At 35.2% G+C, this 20,200-nt stretch overlaps 1 protein-coding gene across 13 annotated transcripts in view; it reads left to right on the top strand.

Annotated features, from left to right (window-relative positions):
• The window catches only part of PPP1R12A (protein phosphatase 1 regulatory subunit 12A), a 158,904-nt gene that overhangs the window by 45,062 nt on the left and 93,642 nt on the right, over positions 1-20,200 (top strand). For all 13 annotated transcript variants that reach the window (XM_017543461.2, XM_017543462.2, XM_017543468.2 and 10 more), the window contains exon 2: positions 14,911-15,041. In XM_017543461.2, coding sequence (XP_017398950.1) covers positions 14,911-15,041 — 131 coding nt within the window. The remainder of the gene's footprint in view (positions 1-14,910; positions 15,042-20,200) is intronic.

Genomic DNA, 20,200 nt, shown 5'->3' with positions numbered 1-20,200 from the left:
TTATTTTGTTCTTTTAATTGATGGGATTTTATTGTTAAATAAGATTTATCATTTTACTTTTGATTTCTTATTCAGTGTTGTTAAGGAGCATCAAAATGTAGGGCATTGCCTTTGGTTTGTCAAGTTATGTCTTCCATACTGCTGTTTCTATCTTAAGTTACATGCTTATATGCTGCTGTGATCTGAATATTTCTTTCATGTGTAAAATTCATATCTTGGAATCCTTACCCCAAGGTGATGGTATTAGAAGATGGGATCTTTGGGAGATGATTAGGTCATGAGGGCAGAATGCTTATAAATTGGAATTAGTGCTCTTATAAAAGAAGCCCAAAGGAGCTGCTTGCTCTTCCACCACATGAGGACATATCTATGAGTCAGGAAGCAGGCCTTCACCAGACATGGAATCTGCCAGTGCCTTGATCTTGGACTTCTAACTCCAAAATTATGATATAAATGTTTGCTGCTTGTAAGTCACCCAGTTTACAGTATTTTAAAAATCATAGCAGCTCAAACAGACCAAGACACATTAACACCCCTCCCCCCATATATTTTTATTTTTTCTTCCTATAGTATATGTTGTTCATAGTTGCTGAATTAGGTTAGACACAGAGGGCTGATTTGTGTTCAGAGATTGGCAAGAAAAGTTTAGACTCAATACAGAATTGTATCAAAATAGCAAGCAAACAGTACAAATGTTGTGAACCAGATAAAGATACAGAAATGCAGTAGATATTATTTCCCAGTCAGTGTCTCCCTAGTTCCTCATGTGTTGGTGGTTATTGTGGCTCACTTGGCATGAGGAACCCAGTGGGGAGCAAATCTGAGCCTGGATTTTGTTGTTTTTTTCTATCATTAGGCTGGTGGAGAAAGGAGCAAAGGGAGAGCTCATCAGCCTCCTCTTCTATGTATTAGTATGTAGGCCATTCCTTGCTATGACATTGATTTACTAGGGCTCTATTTCCAAAGTGTTAACTAACGCTTTGGTGTTAATTCTTCCAGACTTTCCTTAGATGTTTCAACAGCAAGAATTGTATCATATTATGAGTATTTTTTTGTAACCTGTTTTTAAGTAAATAGTAAGTAAAAGCTTTTATTTGTTTCCCTGAAACTAAAATTTTCTCATTAATATGTTTATTGATTAAACCCCGGTAGCTCAGTTTGTGAACCACATCTGATAAAAGATAGAATTCAGCAGGGAAACCTCTCCCTGTATCTGCCTTCCACCCTATCTCCAGATCTCAGACAGTAAGAGACCTGCATAAGATTTATCTTCCCCAAAAGGTTTTTTTAAAACTAATTTCCATTCACATATCGAGTTTTCCTTTATTTTGCTATGTCGCTTTTAAATTTCATAGCATTTTTCTACTTCCTTGCTTATATTTTTTTTCCTAATTGGGCATCCTGTAGACAAGATTGTTTAGTTTATCAACAAAATTTTATTGAAATAGCACTGTTAGGTAAGGAACTATAATCTAGCCAGGAGAAGACTGGAAATATGTAAAATACTAATAAAGTCAGCGTGTCTTAACACCGTACTTAATACAGTTTTATGTATACATACACAAAGTAGGTCATAAATGCCTACTCATTTAAGAAGTTAGCATTTTATTTTGATTCACTACATATGTATTATGTACTTGCTATATGCTAGGCATTGTGCATAAAAGAAGCAAGGAGAAAATGCCCTCTAGTGTTGGTGTTTATATCTACAAAAATGAATGACTCACTGCATTATGTCATACATGGTACGCAATCAGTAAAAATTGTTCATGAAAGAATGACCCTGAAGTTCAATTTGTTTTTTATCCCTAATGACTAACCTCCAGAAGAAATGCTGTTCCCTTACTGTGTCCCCAAATAAAAATGTTGGCTTCTAAAAATCTAGGTTCAACTTACTGCTTTATAGATTTTTATCAGTAAAGGAAATAACAGAGCTGTGTGATAAGAATAGATGAAGAGCATATTTTAATCTTTGGACATTTATGGTTTCTAGTTTTTGGCATTCTCATTCAAATATATATTTTTTGTTGAACAAATGTTTATACCATGATTAAATTTCTTTTTCTTTTGAAACTTTTGTGGGTTTTTGTCTTGAATTATTTTAGATTTTTTAAAATATCCTGTACTTGCTGTGTCTAGTTCATTCAATCAACAAATGTATATTGTGATTTCTTTGTCAAACATTTGCTGTAGGATACTATACATAAACCTCAACTTTTGTTTGTCCAAATGAAGAGTTTCCTATAGTCTAACCATTGTGTATGTTTTGGATTTCTTGTTCCAGTCATCTTGTCATTTGAATCTCATTTGAATATTTTATTATGTGGACAGATTTCTGTTTTTACATCTAGACTTTCACACCTGAAATAGTAGAAAGGTGAGAAAAGGTCAATTTAAACATAATGCTGGACTCTGCGTTTTCATAACTAAATAGAGATGGCCTCCTAAAATTATACTTGCTCATTTATTTGTCAGTATATTTAATGCAAGGTTTTTCTTTTTTATTGTTTAGGAGTACTGCTTGGAGTTCTTCTTTGTTTTTCTTGTGTAAACCACATCCATAATTCCTCCTTTGAAATGTCCCCCTTCAGTTTTCTTTAAAATAGAACAAAAACGTTACTTGGACATTATCCAGTTCAGTTCTTCTTTAAACATACTGACATTTTGTCACCCTGAATGCTTGGAGCATGAAATATTTTCTAGTACATACATAAATTTCTGCATACCAGTTGAGCTTGTCCTAAGAGTCATATAGAATTGTTTCTCTTTGGCTGGGTGTGGTGGCCCACAACTGTAATGCCAGCACTTTGGGAGGCCAAAGCAAGAAGTTTTTTTTTTTTGTTTTTTTTTTTTTTTTTTCCCCATTTATTTATTTTATTGCATTTTAGCAAGAAGGTTTCTTAAGGCCAGGAGTTCCAGACCAGCCTGGGCAACACAGTGAGACACTGTCTCTAATCCCCACAAAAAAAGGATTTGTTTCTGTGAAGTGGAAATTGACTAAGAGAACTTCTGTATTCAAATTAAATCAAATGAATTTACCTATTACCTATCAATAATTAGCTGTTGCTAATGATTAGGCACACATTGCAAGCATTTCAGATAATTGACTCTAATTTCATTTTCACCTAAATTGTTATAATTATATTTACACAATTCTTCTTTGTTTTGGTCTTCTGAATCATATATATATATATTCATATGAAAGAGTTTACAGAAAAGTTTGTTTGAAGGATGTTTGTAATACCTAAGATTTTCTTAGGGCACCTTTTAAAACTTAACCATCCTCTTGTAAATTATTGGATGTGGGACTCTTGCCAAAAGTGGCACTAAAAGGAATATGTGACAGTTCTTTGCCATTTAACTGTTTTGTAATTTTATAGTGGGATGAAAATGCATTCTAGAGTAATAATATAAAAAAGTAGGAAAATAATTTAAATGGGGAAGAATTATCACGGACTAGTTAAACAATAGTTGTGTTTTTGAACAGTTACTACTTTATGCGCGGTATATATTCATATATTTCTCATAGTAAACTTTTGAGGTAGTGGGTTCTATTATTATCCTCATTTTCATGAGGAGACTGTGGCACACAAGGTGAATTTACCCAAGGACACCCAACCAGTAAATGGCAGAACTGGATTAATTCCAGACAGTCTGGCTCTAGAGTTTGTACTTTTAACAAAAATACTTTCGTGAAAAGGAATATAACAGTGTTAGAATTTATTTCAAATGCTACTGGTTTTGTGATGTCGAGTTTACTCAAATTATGTCCTTTTAAACATACTTGTTTTGATCTATTTTAAGAATGAAATTTAATGCTTTTTCAAGCTACACATATCTCACTCAAGATCTCTCTTTAAGTCATGGACTCTGTCTGCTTTGAACATTGTATAAACACCTTGTTAACTCTTTGTTATCAGGCTTCTCAATTTTTTCCTTTTGAACATGTGTGGAACAATAAAAACAAAAGTTTTATGCACTTGAACTAGTTTATTGAATTAGTTTACAACGCAAGTTGACAAAGCTGTCTATACCTAGAATTAAATGACAAAAATGTCTTCACACAGCCATTTATTGTTGGTACTTCTTACATTCAAGAAAAATTTGAAGGTAAACCATGTCAGATAAGATTTTGAAAGTGTATTTGAGTTCTGTTTCTTTCCATATATAGTTCAGTAAACTGACCAAATTTAATCCAAAATTTAAGCCAGCAAGTCATGTGTCTCTTAATATGCTGCATGTGTTCACTTTTGATTCTCTTAGCAACAATATTTTTATGGGCATGCTTTCCCCGTTTTTTGTGTGTACTTTATAAATGTTGAGGAGAACAGTTTGAACAATTTACACCGCTAACTTGAGATTGATACATGATGTATATTTTGTGACAATGCTTTCAGCATTTAATTCATACTAAAATATTTCAAAAAATACTTTTAAACAAAAGAACAAGCCAATTTAACATTAATTGCTTTTGGTATTTTGTGTTTCTTACATTATGTCAACTTAAAAGCATATACATTTAAAATCAAAAGTAGCAGTGTTTTATTTATTGGGGAATAGCTATTTCTGTGTGTTAATGTCTTTCAAAGAGCCAGTGTAATCACCTTCTTCAAATGAAGAAACCTTAAAAATTAACAATTTGTCATGCAAGTCTTTTATCTTCAGTGTCAGAGGATTACTCAAAAGATGGCAGGTAAGACTCTATTCTGGATCTTGCTTACCTCAGTATATTCGGCTTTGCATCTTTCATATACCAGACCTGTTTTTCACTTGTTCTTATGTTAAACTCAGGTATATGAGTCACCTCCAGGAAACATTCCCTGACAACCACCATTCCTTCTTAGTTCTCCTTTTCTGAGCTCTCATAAAAACTAGTGGATATGTCTATAATTGTCTTACCATATTCCTTTTGATATAATTATCTATTTTTATAATTTGTCTTCTTTACTAGATGGTGAGTGTCTTGAACTTTCTGTTTCTAGCTCTTTTCTGCCTAAGGTATAACAAATATCTGTTTTCCAAACAGAATATCCTAATCATAATTTAATCTTATCACTTCTCTACAAACTTCCCCTGGATGATTTCAAGTCCCATTGTTTTATTACCTCAATGCAGATAATTCCCAAATTGACATTTTCATCCCACATTTATTTTCACAGCTCCAGATCTATATGGTTAGATAGGTATACAGACACCTATAAATTCAGCCAAAACAAATAAAATCCTCATCTTTCTTTTCCCAGTCTGCTCCTTGAATCTGTGGTGTTTATCTTCATGAATGGCTTCTTCCTGCATCTTAACTCTTCATATCTTTTGTTAAACCTTGCACATTTCCTCCTAAGCTTCCTTAATATAGTTTCATATGAGCACAGGCATACCTTGGTGATATTGTGGGTTTGGTTCCAGACCATCACAATAAAGTGAGTCATACAATTTTTTTTCTGTTTCTCAGTGCATATTAAAGTTATGTTTATGCTACACTGTAATCTGTTAAATGTACTGTACTGTAGCATTATATCTTAAAAAAAATAATAATGCTGTAGTACATAACCTTAATTTAAAGATCCTTTATTGCTTAAAAAAAAAAAAAAAAGCTAGTGATCATGTGAGCCTTCAGCCAGTCATAATCTTTCTGCTGGTGGAGGATCTTGACTTGATGTTGGCTGCTAATTAATCAGAGTGGTGGTTGCTGAAGGTTGGAGTGGCTGTGGCAGTTTTATAAAGTAAGACAACAATAAAGTTTGCCTTATCAACTAACTCTTCCTCTCATGAAAGATTTCGCTGTAGTATGTGATGTTGTTTGATAGCATTTTATACCCTCAGTAGAACTTCTTGGAGAATTGGAGTTGATCCTCTCAAACCCTGCCACTGTTTTATCAAATAAGTTTATGTCATTTTCTAAACCTTTTGTTGCCATTTCAACAGTGTTCACAGCATCTTCACCAGGAGTAGATTCCATCTCAAGAAACCACTTGCTTTGCTCGTCCGTGAGAAATAACTCCTCATCTATTCAAGTTTTGTCATGAGATTGCAGCAATTTAGTCACATGCTCAGGCTTCACTTCTAATTCTTGTTCTCTTGCTGTTTCCACCACATCTGCAGTTACCTCCTTCACTGATGTCTTGAATCCCTCAAAGTAATTCATGAGGGTTGGAATCAGCTTTGAAACTCTCATTAATGTTGGAATTTTGACCTCCTTCCGTGAATCACGAATGTTCTTAATAGCATGTAGAATAGTAAATTCTTTCCAAAAGGTTTTCAATTTACTTTGCCCAGATCAATCAGAGGAATCACTATCTAAAGGCAACTAAAGCCTTACAAAATGTATTTTTTAAATAAGAAGACTTAAAAGTCGAAATTACTCCTTGGGCTACAGAATGGATGTCTTGTTAGCAGGCATGACAACAACGTTAATCCTGTACATCTCCCATCAGAGCTCTTGGATGACTAGGTTCATTGTTGTGAGCAGTAATATTTTTAAAGGAATCCTTTTTTCTGCGTAATAGGTCTCAATAGTGGGCTTAAAATACTCAGTAAACTATGTTGTAAACAGATCTGCTGCCATCCAGGCTTTGTTGTTCCATTTATAGAGCACAGGCAGAGTAGATTTAGTGTAATTCTTAAGGGATCTAGGAATTTTGGAATGGTGAAAGAGCACTGGCTTCAAACTTGCAGTCACCAGTTGCATTAGCCCCTAACAAGAGAATCAGCCTGTCCATGGAAGTTTGAAGCCAAGTATCGATTTCTCCTCTCTAGCTATAAAAGTGCTACATGTCATCTTCTTCCAATAGAAAGCTGTTTTGTCTACAATGAAACTCTGTTGTTTAGTGTAGCCACTGTCATCAATGATTTTAGCTGCATCTTCCAGATGTAGCTTCTCCATCAGCACTTGCTGCTTCACCTTGCACTTTTATGACATGGAGATTGCTTCTTACCTTAAACTTCATGAATCAACTTCTCTTAGCTTCAGACTTTTCTTCTGCAGCTTCTTTACCTCTCTCAGGCTTCATAGAATTGAAGTAAGTTGGGGCCTTGCTCTGGATTAGGCTTTGGCTTAAGGGAATGTTGTAGCTAGCTTGATCTATCCAGGTTACTAAAACTTTCTCCATGTTGGCAGTAAGGCTGCTTTGCTTTCTTACCATTTGTGTGTTCACTGGAGTAGCACTTTTTATTTCTTCAAGAACTTTTTTCCTTTGCCTTAACAGCTTGGCTGTTTGGCACAAGAGGCCTAGATTTTGGCCGACCTTGGCTTTCAGCATACCTTTCTCACCAAGCTTAATTATTTCTAGCTTTTGATTTAAGATGAGAGCCACATGACTCTTCCTTTCACTTGAGTAATTAGAGGTGATTGTAGGGTTGTTCACTGGTCTAATTTTAATATTGTTATTTCTAAGGGAATAGGGGGGCCTCAGGAAAGCGAGACAGATGGGGAACTGCGGGTCTGTGGAGTGGCCAGAGCACAGATAACATTTATCAATTAAGTTCACCATCTTCTCTGAATATGGTTCATGGTGCCCCAAAACAAATGAAATAGTAATATCGCAGATCACTGATCACAAATCACCGTAACAGATGCAGTAATAATGAAAAATTTAAAATATCATAAGAATTACCAAACTGACTCAGACATGATATAAGCACATGTTTAGAAAAGTGGCACCAATACACTTGCCTGACGCAGGGTTGCCACAAACCTTCAAGTTGTAAACAACAATAACAAAAATCCAGTAAAAAATGCCATGAGGCACAATAAAACTAGGTATGCTAACACCTGCAGTTGCTTAGTTCAGGCTCTTCCCTCTTACTGCTTCTATGATTTTTCTGAAATACTGATCTGATTGTGTCACCCCTCTTGTTAAAAACTAGTTTTTTCAAGCATCATCTTAAAATTCTAAATTTTTCTTTTCTACATTCTATTGCTTACTTGAGCCACTGTTACTGATGGGAACATAGCAGATTCTGTTTGTATGTTGAAGTAAAAAGAGGTTACCATCTGCTGTACAAATACAGTCTTTGCATTATATTCAGATCTTTTACCATCTAGCCTTATCCTATTTTATAACTTAAAGATACTGTATACCACCAGATGATTTACTGTTTGTGTATTCCACGAACATTTAAAATCAGTAATGTCTTTGCTCAGTGAGGTTCCTGCCAGTTGATTTCCTACTTGAACTCCTATATAATCTTCAAAACTCTGCCCAAATATGTAGGGACCCGTATGGACCCTCTTAGTCACAAACAGATCTCTTTATGTCCTCAGTGATATTTTAGTACTTTCTACCTATTACTATTATGGCCCCTATGTGATCATTGTTATTTATGGACCATCCTCCTATATTATAATGTGATCTTTTTCCTACGGTCTTGGCATATATACTTTTTAGTATATATATGAAGAGTAACTAAAGAAATTAGTGATATTTAGCCGTAAAAAGAGAATATGCTAGAATTCTTGGGGAAAAAATGTTTTCAGAGTATTCAGAGGTTATCAGTTAAAAGAAGGATTGCATTTGGTATGTGGAGCTTGAGAAGGCAGGGCATAGAAGTTAAAGGAATACATATTTTAAGTAATACATAGTAATTTCAAATGGTAGTCACTTTTTTTTTTTAACTTCTTAACTTGAGGTATAATTCACATACGGTAAACTATACAACTCTTAAGTATATGATTTTACATATGTATATTCTATGTAAAAATCACCCCACGAAAGATAGGGACATTTCCACCTGTCCAGAAAGCCCCCCTTATATCCCTCTTTTCTCCCACAGATTTAACCATGGTTCTGAGCCTTATCACCAGATCTTATTTTATCTGGAAATCTGCAGTATGTATCCTTTTGTATTTGCCTTGTTTTACTCATTTGTATATTTATGAACTTCATTCATGTTGTTGAAGATAGCACTATTTTGTTCTTTTTGTTCAATGTTCTCTTTTCATCAATTTATAGGATTCTTATGTGAATAGGATCTCCCTTCATACACATACACCCCACCCTGTATATTTATCCATTCTACGTAACTTTAGTAGATGCTATTAGTTTTCTGAAGATAGTTTCATACTTCCACCAGCAATTTGGTTTTCTTTTCTTTTTTTTTTTTGAGACAGAATCTTGCTCTGTCGCTCAGGCTTGGAGCTCAGTGGCATGATCTGCCTCACTGCAACCTCCGCTTCCCAGATTCAAGTGATTCTCATGCTTTAGCCTCTCAAGTAGCTGGGATTACACGCATGTGCCACCACATCTGGCTGATTTTTGTATTTTTAGTAGAGATGGGGTTTGCCATGTTGGCCAGGCTGGTCTTGAACTCCTGACCTCGAGTGATCTGCCTGCCTCAGCCTGCCAAAGTGTTGGGATTACAGGCATGAGCCACCACGCCCAGCCATGGTTGTTTTTCAACATTACCATTTAATGCTTTTGATGTAAGAAATAATTTCTTGAATTTTTTTCATTAGACTCTGTCTATTCATTGTAGATATTTTGAAAATACAGGAAAAATTAAGGAAGAAAATGCAAGTGGATCTCACAACCATTATTTTTAACCTTCAGGATATATTCTTTTAGTCTTGTTTGAATTTTTTTTTAGTAAAGTTGATATGTTTTGGCTGTGTTCCCACCCAAGTCTTATCTTGAATTGTAGTCCCCACAATCCCTATGTGTCGTGGGAGGGACCCAGTGGGAGATAATTGAATGAATCACGGGGGCAGTTACCCACATGCTGCTGTTCTCATGATAGTCAGTGAGTTTTTACAAGATCGATGGTTTTATAAGGGACTTTTCTCCTTTTGCCTGGTACTTCTCCTTGTCACTGTCATGTGAAGAGGGAGGTGTTTGCTTCCCCTTCCACCGTGATTGTAAATTTCCTGAGTCCACCTCAGCTACGTGGAACTGTGAGTCAATTAAACCTCTTTCCTTTAAAAATTACTTAGTCTCGAGTATGTCTTTATAGCAGCATAAGAACAGACTAATATAAAATTTTAAATCCTATTAGGCATTAAAAAACAATACAGCGTGGGTATTCTCCTATATTCTTTTATCCTTTTCCATTTCCATATTTGCATCCTTTTTTAAAAAACATGCTGTACCACCTTGAAAACACCTAATCTCATTTCATCTAGAAAGCTAAGCAGGGTTGGGTCTGGTTAGTACTTGGACAAGAGACTACTGGGAATACCAAGTGTTGTAGGCTTTAAAAAACAAACAAACAAACAGAACCTTTTAATGTGTTGTGGGCATTTCCCCATATTCTTTGTAAAGAACCATTTCTTATTTGCTTGTTGATATTATTCATTTATCAAGTAGGGTTTTATATTTTTATACTGAGGATAAAAATCAGGATACAGTTTTGGAGCCTATGGAATTTAAAAGAGGTTGAGGAAAAAAGTGAATAGAATTTAATCAGCGTGCAGTTCCTCACACCTGTAATCTCAGCACTTTGGGAAGCCAAAGTAGGTGGATCACTTGAGGTCACGAATTTGAGACCAGCTAGGCCAACATGGTGAAACCCATCTAATACAAAACTTAGCCAAGCATGGTGGCAAACACCTGTAGTTCCAGCTACTCAGAAGGCTGATGAAGGAGGATCAGTTGAACCCTGGAGGTGGAGGTTGCAGTCAGCCAAGATTGCGCTACTGCACTCCAGCCTGGGCAGCAGAGCAAGACTTCGTCTTAATCACTATGATTTCTCAAGGAAAGTGAATGATTATGCAAGTCACAGTAAGTCACTTGCTTATCTCAGCGTTCGATAAACTGCTTTCTAATATGATATGCTTTTACGTTTCTTCTTTGTCATTAAATATATGTGATTCTCAAACCTCTTTTAACCACTGCCCTATGAAAAAAAGTAGTTCTTTTCTTGAGCAATATCTGTATCAATGTTGCTTATGTGTTCATTTATCGTCTCTTATATGTAAGGTATGTTCTAGGCACTTTGGAAAACTGCCATCGGGTTGTTTATAACTTGTTCTAGGGGGAAGAATCATAGATACCTAATAATTTTAAATATGATAGGGAATTTTCATAATAAATAACCCACACACACTTCTTCCCTCCACTTGAAAGATGAAGACACCAACACCCAAAAAGAGTAAATTACTTGTTCACAGCCACAAAATTTGTGGCAGAGGCAGAACTAGAACCTAAAACCAAAAGCTGTGATTCCCTCTCAATGCTTTTATACTTTTTTCCCCCATGAGATGGAGTCTCACTGTGTCGCCCAGGCTGGAGTGCAGTGACGCAATCTCAGCTCACTGCAACCTCTGCCTCCCAGGTTCAAGTGATTCTCCTGCCTTAGCCTCCCATGTAACTGGAACTATAGGTGTGTGCCACCACGCCTGGCTAATTTTTGTATTTTTAAAGAAACGGGGTTTTACCATGTTAGCCAAGATGGTCTCCATCTCCTGACCTTGTGATCCACCTGGCTGGGCCTCCTGCTTTTATACTTTTTAGGCACACTGAATATAGTGTTTTTCTCAACATAAACTTTGTCATTTTCTTCCTTAGGGAAATACTGCTAAAAGCATTTACTTTGTTTCTATGGTAGGTAAGGAAAATTTGTTTCATTTGTACAGCTAATACTTATTAAGCCCCTAGAATGTTTGATATTCTGTTGCAGGTGAGAAATATGTTGATAAACTAGGAAAATCTGTGGAAAGCAGTGTGTTAAGTGTGGAAAAAGCTGTTTCTGGAATCTGAGCATCTGTTAGATTCCCAGCCCTATCATTTCCTGTCTGTGTGACCTATTGAAGGTACTTAATCTCTTTGAATCTTAGCTTACTCCTCCTACATTCATTAATTCATTTATTGAGCCCAAGAACTCAAGGTATTGTGGAAGCAGCCAAATTCTGCATGTCAAGAACTGTGCATGGTATTGAGGATGCAGCAGAATTCCTGCTGTCAGTAAATTCTCATGCTGGGAGTGGGGTAAACAAATGGTAAATAAATAAAGTATATATAGTATGTTGTAATAAATGATATGGAGAAAAATAAAGTAAGATACACAGGATATAAAATGGTGGGAAGGAATCGTAATTTTAATATGCTGGCCAACAAAGGCGATACCAAAAAGGTGAGAGTTGAGCAAAGACTTATTTTATGAAATGTGGATAGTCATTTCTCATTTATGCATTGCTTGTGTATAATGCTGATCCATTGTATCTGATCAGCCAGCCCCAAACTGCTCTTTCTTAGGTTGAAGCGGCACTTAAGAAGCTCTTTTGTGTTTTCTCCATTAGATATAGTCTGACATTAATATCCTTTTTAGTTGCTGTTGATGTATTTTCAATACTAGAAAATAATTTCTTTTCCCAGATAAAAACAAACAGGAACTTCCTTTGGTGGTTAAGTACTGGCAATGGTGTTTAAGCCTCTTTTGAGGGGATAGGTAGATAAAGGCAATGGCCTATGTGTAGCAAAATGTATTAAAACCACTTTTTAAATGACACATCAATTTTTATTACTTTGAACAGCTACTTAAAATATCCTTCGAGATTCTTAATAAACCTGGGCTTTTTATAAATTTAAATGGGGAGCACATGAATTTTCCAACAAAGATCTTTTGGCAATAAACCAAAGAGGACATTGTAAATTAATATTTCTACTGATCAGTTTATTAGAACCACTTTTAGAATACAGAGATGATAGTCATCATCACATACTCTTAGTTGTATATTAGTTATTTGTTTATCATAGATAGGAAATAGGAGTTAATTAGTTCATTTACTCAGTTTTACCCAAATTAGAAAGAAAAAGCCACTTGCCCTCTGGGAAAATAGTGACTTTGTGTGAATCAGGAGGGAAAACACCTTTCACCAAGTTAAAGTCTCCTTGAGTTTATTTCATCCCACCTTCCCAGTACGCCAAGCCAAATACATAACACAGACTTCACATTCTTGGGCAGGGGTCCTGGTAATACATGGGGATTGCATCTGAGGAGGGACTATACGACGATGGTTATGAATAGTGCCAATTCCAGAAAGCCTCCCCAGGGTAAATGAAGTATATTTATGAATACAACCTATCTCATAGGACATGTATGAAGTACTTATATTTACATACAGACTGTATCCCTAATCTGAAAATGATGGAGTTTACATTCTAGTAGAGGTAGAAGATAGATATAAATAAGAAAATTGTGGCTATTGATATTACCGATAATGTGTTAGAGTAGTAGTAATTACTTTAAAAGGATGTCCAGGAGGGCCTTCCTGAAGAAGAAACATCTGCATTGAGATTTGTGTGCCTAGATCTGGGGGCAGAGCATTCCTGACAGAACCGCAAGAACAAAAGCCCTGAGGTACCTGGTCAACGAATAGTAAGGTCCTTTTTGTGGCTGGAACAGTAATTTTAGGAACAGTTGTGGAGAACAATGAGTACCTTGGAGTGGGTTTTTGTGAGGATAGTGTGTGAGTCATAGATAAAGCATCTCTCTGACTACCTGGCACAAAGCAAGCGTTTGATAAAAGTTCCCTTCTTATTTACTTTAGTACTGTAGTTCTCAAAATTTGTTTATTTTAGGATTTCTTCTTTATATACTCTTAAGAATTATTGAAGATTCCAATGAGCTTTTGTTTCTTTAGGTTATATGCATTAATATTTACAGTCTGAGTTTAAAACCAGGGATTTAAAATACTATTAATTCGTTTAAAAATAACAATGATTTACCCCGTTACCAAATAACATTTTTTAATTAAAATAACTAATTCATTTTGTTTGGTTGTATCTATTAATGTTTACAGTCTTAGGGTTTAAAACTGAGGATTTAAAATACTATTCATTTAAAAATAACAGCGATTTACCCGTGTTACCAAATGGGTTATATTTTACATAAAAATAATTCATTTTTTCTTGAAAGTTTGAGTTTATCATTGGCAACAAATACACTTAATTGCTTTTCTTGAAGTGACAGACTCATTTTGTTCATTTTCAAGAAAAGATCTTCCAGAAATCAAAGTTAGACTAACTGTAGTTTGACATTTAAGTAGACGTAATGTTGCATGGAAAAGTGGCTACGTCAGCTTGCATCTCAATTTCACAAGTACTTTTCATCAAGACAACCATCATACTTGGAAGAGGTGCTTTAACATACACTTTCCATCTCATTCCAGAGAATATAAAAAAGACCTGTATACAAGGGCCAAGATTTAATACATACTGCTTTGTCAAAGACATGTATGAGTTAAAATTGCTGCCCCCTAACCACCACTTTTTTTTTGGAGACAGGGTCTCACTCTGTTGCCCAGGTTGGAGTGCAGTGGTGTGATTACAGCTCACTGCAGCCTCAAACTCAAGCTCAAGTGTTCCTCCTGCCTCAGCCTCCCATCTCCCAAGTAGATGGGATTATAGGCATAAACCACTGTACTTGGCAATTTTTAAAATTATGAGTACATGCTTGATACAGTGACTATTAATAGAGATATGGTTTTTTTGGCCACTGCCTTTATTTGTGCTAAAGCACGTGCAGTTTTATAGCTAGTACTTTTATACTGTCAAGTAAACATGTCAAGAAAGTGAAAAAGGGAAATAACATGTTTTATCTTGAAAACAGTGTTGCCGTTATCAAAAGAATCTACTCCCCCTTCTCCCAGCTGATCACATTTTGGGAACCACTGCTGTAGAGAATATTATTAGTACTTAATTATGATGTCTTCATTTTAACATGTACTTGTTATCTGAATTGGGTTGCCATAGAGTGTAGGCACATATACTACTGTTGTATGTGTGTCTAAGCAAGGACTCTTAAAATTTAGTATCATTGGCCTGTTTGATAGAGTAGAGTCAAGATAGCAGCAGATTGATTTACAGAGAATATTTGTATTATAAAAGCTACAAAGTAAGAATTTTATTCTATTGATGTATTATTCAGAATGTTAATTCATATTTTTTCCAATCTTGCTTTCTGTTTTATTTTTAGGCTTGCATTGATGACAATGTTGATATGGTGAAGTTTCTGGTGGAAAATGGAGCAAATATTAATCAACCTGATAATGAAGGCTGGATACCACTACATGCAGCAGCTTCCTGTGGATATCTTGATATTGCAGAGTAAGTCAGTTCTGTGTTTTAATTTTATCCTAATACTGTTTGAGAGACCTAAGTGTTTATTGAAATGATAAAGATAAATGAGTGAAGTCTTGTATTACTTTAATTCATGAAAATTATTCTTTCCAAGAAAGAAAATAAGTGGTTATTGGGAAACCATATGTTATCAGAATCAGATCTTGCTTCTGTCTGCCTACCCTCTTTGGCCTTTGGTACTTTGTATTAACATTAGTAATCGTACACATTCTATATCCCCATCTTTTTTTCTTTTGAGTACAGCTAGAGCATTGTCAAATGATTCAAAGCTAATATTTAGCAGTCTAACCCATTCATTTATAATCATAAATTATTAGGAGAAACTAACACTGGTTGTCAACTGGGTTACATTGCTATAGGGAGACTATGACACATAGTTCTTCAGCGAGCCTGTTTGCTTAGTTCTTTTGAAGGTTGTTTTAAAAAAAAATACATTGTTTAGAAAATTCAGTGAGGAATAGTCATTGTATTCTCTACTACCTTTAATGTGTGGGTACATACCAAGAACATCTAATTTTTTAAGCATTTAATAATGGAAGTATAGATATCTTGAAAAATAATTTTTTCATTAAATTATTTTTCTTCTTACTATCTATCCACACAGTAAACAATTTTGTTGTCTCTCTGCTCATATCAAAGCTTATCAGTTAATAAATATTGAACATGGGAATTCAACTCTGTAAATATCTCAGTAAGCTTTTATAGTTTTATCTCTATACATTTTGCTTCCCCCCCCCCCAAAGTATATTGGAGATACAATATCCCAGTTTCCAGGGGGAAGCAGTGTATGGTGAAATGAAAAGTGTTCTGGCCTGGGAGGGATAAGGTCTGAATTACCTGAATTTTATTATCGGCTCTACTGCTAACTGTACGACATCTTTCCATAATTTGTTTCCTCTTTCTGAGCCTTGATTTCTTTGAAGATAAACTGAGGAAGTCTTTTTCCCATTGCAAAACAGCAGTGGTTTTTCAAACTTAACAGTCATGATTCTCAAGTTCTTTACCTCCTTTTTGGACTTTTCCTGCTCAACAGAAGACTTAGATCAATCTCTTATAGAAAGAAAAAAAAAAAAAGATAATTGTGCATTTATCTTCAACTATACTTAAAGATTAGGCTCTGGAGTTAATTGATGTGGAATATGAATGCTTCCTCAGTCACTGTCAACTTCGCAAGTTGCTTTGGTTTTCTTCTCTATAAAATAATGTTTCCTAGATTTGTTGCGAGGATTAACTGAAATAATTCATCAAGCGTAGGATCTGGCTCATAGGAAATAGTACATATTAACTTTTGACCACTATCTTATCTGCTCTGGGAAAATGAAAACTCAACCTCTTTCTTCCGATGTTTATAATCCTTATGTTTCCTTTCTGTATTCATGTTTCTGAGTTTGAAAAGACAATTTCTAAGTAATTTCTTTGCATAGACTTGATTGGGTCACAGACCCATTGTGTCAGTTGGAATGCTTTTAGCTGCAAGTAATAGAATACCCAATTTAAAATGACCTAAAGAATAGTGGTACTTGTTATACAGGATACAATATTGTTTAGAGGAAGGACGTTTAGGTTTATTAAGCCGCTCAGTGATGTCAGCAAGACCCTGGGATCTTTCAGTTTTTCTTCTTCTGAATTTCCTAGAAATAGACTTTATTCTTAGTCTTGTCCCCTCCTGGTTACAAGATGATTGCCACAACTCTAGAATTATGTTTTACATATCCACATCCAAAAGCAAAAAAATGGATTGCAGGTAGAAAATATCTTCTCCTTATTCTGTATACATCAAAGAGGAAAACCTTTCTCCAAGCGCACTCCAGTTGCTGAAGACATCCCCTACAGGGACTTATTTTGGCCTGGTCCTGGTCATTTGTCCATGTTGTAGCTAGAAAAAGTAAATATCTTGACATATTCAGCTTTTGCGTGTTAGTATATAAGTATAAGGAAGGGTAAGGAGTTTGTTGCAGTTGTTAATGTTATCAGTAGAGTGACTATTACTTTTAATTTTTTGGAGGGTGGGATATGGAATATATGCTTCACAGGACTTGTGCAAACAAAAGTGACCTTTGTTTAGCCAAGTTTGACCATAGTTGCTAATCTGATTAATTTAGTTTTAATGTATGACTGCTATAACTGAAGTTCATAGTTTCCTTGAACCAGATTAAAATTAGAAGAACAAGTTTTTCTTTCTGTTCTTTCTGTCATGTGAGATTCTTTTTTAAAATAAGGACTGTTTCTGTTTATAAAAGGCAGTTTAACCCTAGCATATATATATACTGGATGATTTGTTAAGGTGATGATAGCCCCAAATCTTTTCAAATGCCCAGTTATTTTTATCAGCATAATCTCTTTTAGCAGGCTGGGCTCAGTGGCTCACACCTATAATCCCAGTGCTTTGAGAGGCCTCACTTGAGCTCAGAAGTTTGAGACCACCTTGGGCCACATTACAAAACCTTGTCTTTGCAAAACATACAAAAATGTTAGCCAGGCATGATGGCGTGCACCTCTAGTCCCCACTACTCTGGAGGCTAAGTCAGGAGACTTGTTTGAGCCTGGGAGGCAGAGGTTGCAGTGAGCTGAGATATCACCATTGTACTTGAGCCTGGGTGACAAGAGTGAAACCCTGTCTCAAAAAGAAAAAAGAAAAGAAAGAATTAAATTAAAACACCGATTTCAGCAGTTAATTTCACTAATGATTGGGCAAAGTTAATGAAACTCTAGTTTTCTTGGGTATAGAAAAGTAATAGCATGGCAACCTAATTGATAGGGTGAAAATAGTCCACAGATCAGAGTGTTTTATAGGCATGAAAGAAGGAAGGCACTAATAAAATAATAATATAGAGACAATAGTTATAAACCAGGGGATATCCTAGGAAAACTGGAGGCATGGTCACTGTGCTAACTGAAATATTTTGGAGTTAAATTTGTTGCAAATCCTAGTTCTACCATTCACTAGCTTTGTGTCCTTGACCAATCTACTTAGTCGCAATAATTTAAGATTATTTATAAAATTGGAATGATTTAGATTCTTCTTTTTTCTCATATTGGATTCCACTTCACATTTTTCACTCTGTCAATACTGGACTACTTTTAATTCCCCAACATTCCCTACTGGTTTATATAAGTGCGTCTTTCTTCATAATAGTTTATTTGCCTGCTTTTGCATTACTTGAGCAGTTTCTACCAAACTCTCAAGATGCAGTTTGTATAAGGGTCATTTCTTCCAGGAAACGTTTCTAATGTTCTTGGCAAATTCATCGTCATCTCTAACATATCAGTTGTTTATATACTTCTTTACTAACTGTATTTATGCACAGAATAGTTGTAATTCATCTCTATTGATACAGGCAGTTAAGCCTAGATTAGTTTATTCTGAGGACTTGAGGATAATTAGCATACATTTAGTTCTAACTTTTTAACTTCTATTGAAAATAGTAGAACAAAGAATGTCAGATTACAGTTTCATTTCTAGGCATTTAACAACTTTATGTTTGGTCTGTAGCATAATAGAAGCCAAATGAATAGATAGATGAATGATGGCTCTTCATACTGTGGCTCAGTTATCTTGCCTTTTCACCAAAATAATTACCCTCAACTTTTGCTTATCCTTAACAAGATAGAAGTCCTAGGGTAAACTAAAAATAGAGGTTATTTAATAATGTCTTTTCTCCAGAGTGGCATGGAGGAAAAATAAATGAGTGGAGCCTCATTTTATGCTCAGCTTATGCATTGTTTTAATAAATACTCACTGACTTGAGTTTTTCATTCTTAAGAATATTATTGCTTTGATTAACATGCTTTAAAAATTATGCAGTTAATAAATACTTAAGCACCTACTGTATATATCAGGTCAGATACTAAAATGTATTCATTAACATCATTCTTTTCCTTTGGGATGCTGCATCAGCAGTATGATGGGCAGAATAGTGTTATTCAAAATACTTAGTTGAAGCCCTAACCTCCAGTACTTCAGAATGTGACTGTATTTGGAGAACGGGCCTTTAAAGAGATGATTAAATTAAAATGAAGCTGATGAAGTTGTTTCTAATCCAGTCTGACTGGTTTTCTTATAAGAGGAGGACATTTGAACACAAAAAGAGACACCAGGGTTCCTCTTGTAGAGAGGAAAGAAATCACGTGAAGAAACAAGGCAACCATCTACCAGGCAAGGAGAGAGGCCTGTGAAGAAACCAAAGCTACTGACACATTGATCTTGGACTTAGGTGCCAGAACTATGAGAAAATAACATTACTATTATTTAAGCCACCCGGTGTGTGGCATTTTATTATGGTAGTTCTATTAAACTAATATAATCAGTATAAACTTTCCAGTATCACATCAAGGCATATTCATCCCTGAAAATTACAGTATTAATGTCATTGGCTATGGATCAGAAATAAAATGGAACAGTATGACTTTGGACATATTAGAAAAGGCAAATGATTATAGAGCCTGAGAACCCATGTATGTAATTATTGTTCCAATTTGAATTATCAATTAGTTATACATCTACAGCCGTAAATTATAATTGAATTACTATGTGCAAAGCTTTGAAAACCAAGTCCTCTGACTGAAGAAATAATTAGATGAAAAATATAGGAACCATACAGTAGTAACATTTTAATTGTCATTGTTTTTTATTAGTTGGAATATTTTTGTAAAAGAAATTTTCTTATCTCTACTATTTAGTTACCCTTTGTATTAGTCCATTCTCACACCGTTGTAAAAAACTCCCCAAGACTGGGTAATTTTTAAAGGAACAAGGTTTAATTGACTCACAGTTCCACAGGGCTGGGGAGGCCTCAGGAAACTTATAATTATGGTGGAAGGGGAAGCAATCACATCCTTCTTCACATGGCAGCAGGAAGAAGTGCAGCAAAGGGGGAAACGCCCCTTATAAAACCGTTAGATCTCATTCGCACTTTCTGTAATGAGAACAACAGTATAGGGTAACTGCCCCCATGATTCACTTACCTCCCACTGGGTTCCTCCCATGAATCATGGGGATTATGGAAACAGCAATTTAAGAAGAGATTTGGGTGAAGACACAGCCAAACCATATTACCCCAGTACAATTTTTATAGGGGAAATAGAATATATTCTTTATTATTTTTCTTTATATACTTTTTTTTTTT

The sequence above is a fragment of the Cebus imitator genome, unplaced genomic scaffold (genome assembly GCF_001604975.1).
Source record: "Cebus imitator isolate Cc_AM_T3 unplaced genomic scaffold, Cebus_imitator-1.0 Scaffold156, whole genome shotgun sequence".
Lineage (NCBI taxonomy): Eukaryota > Metazoa > Chordata > Mammalia > Primates > Cebidae > Cebus > Cebus imitator.
This window is presented reverse-complemented; position numbering and strand designations above follow the sequence as displayed.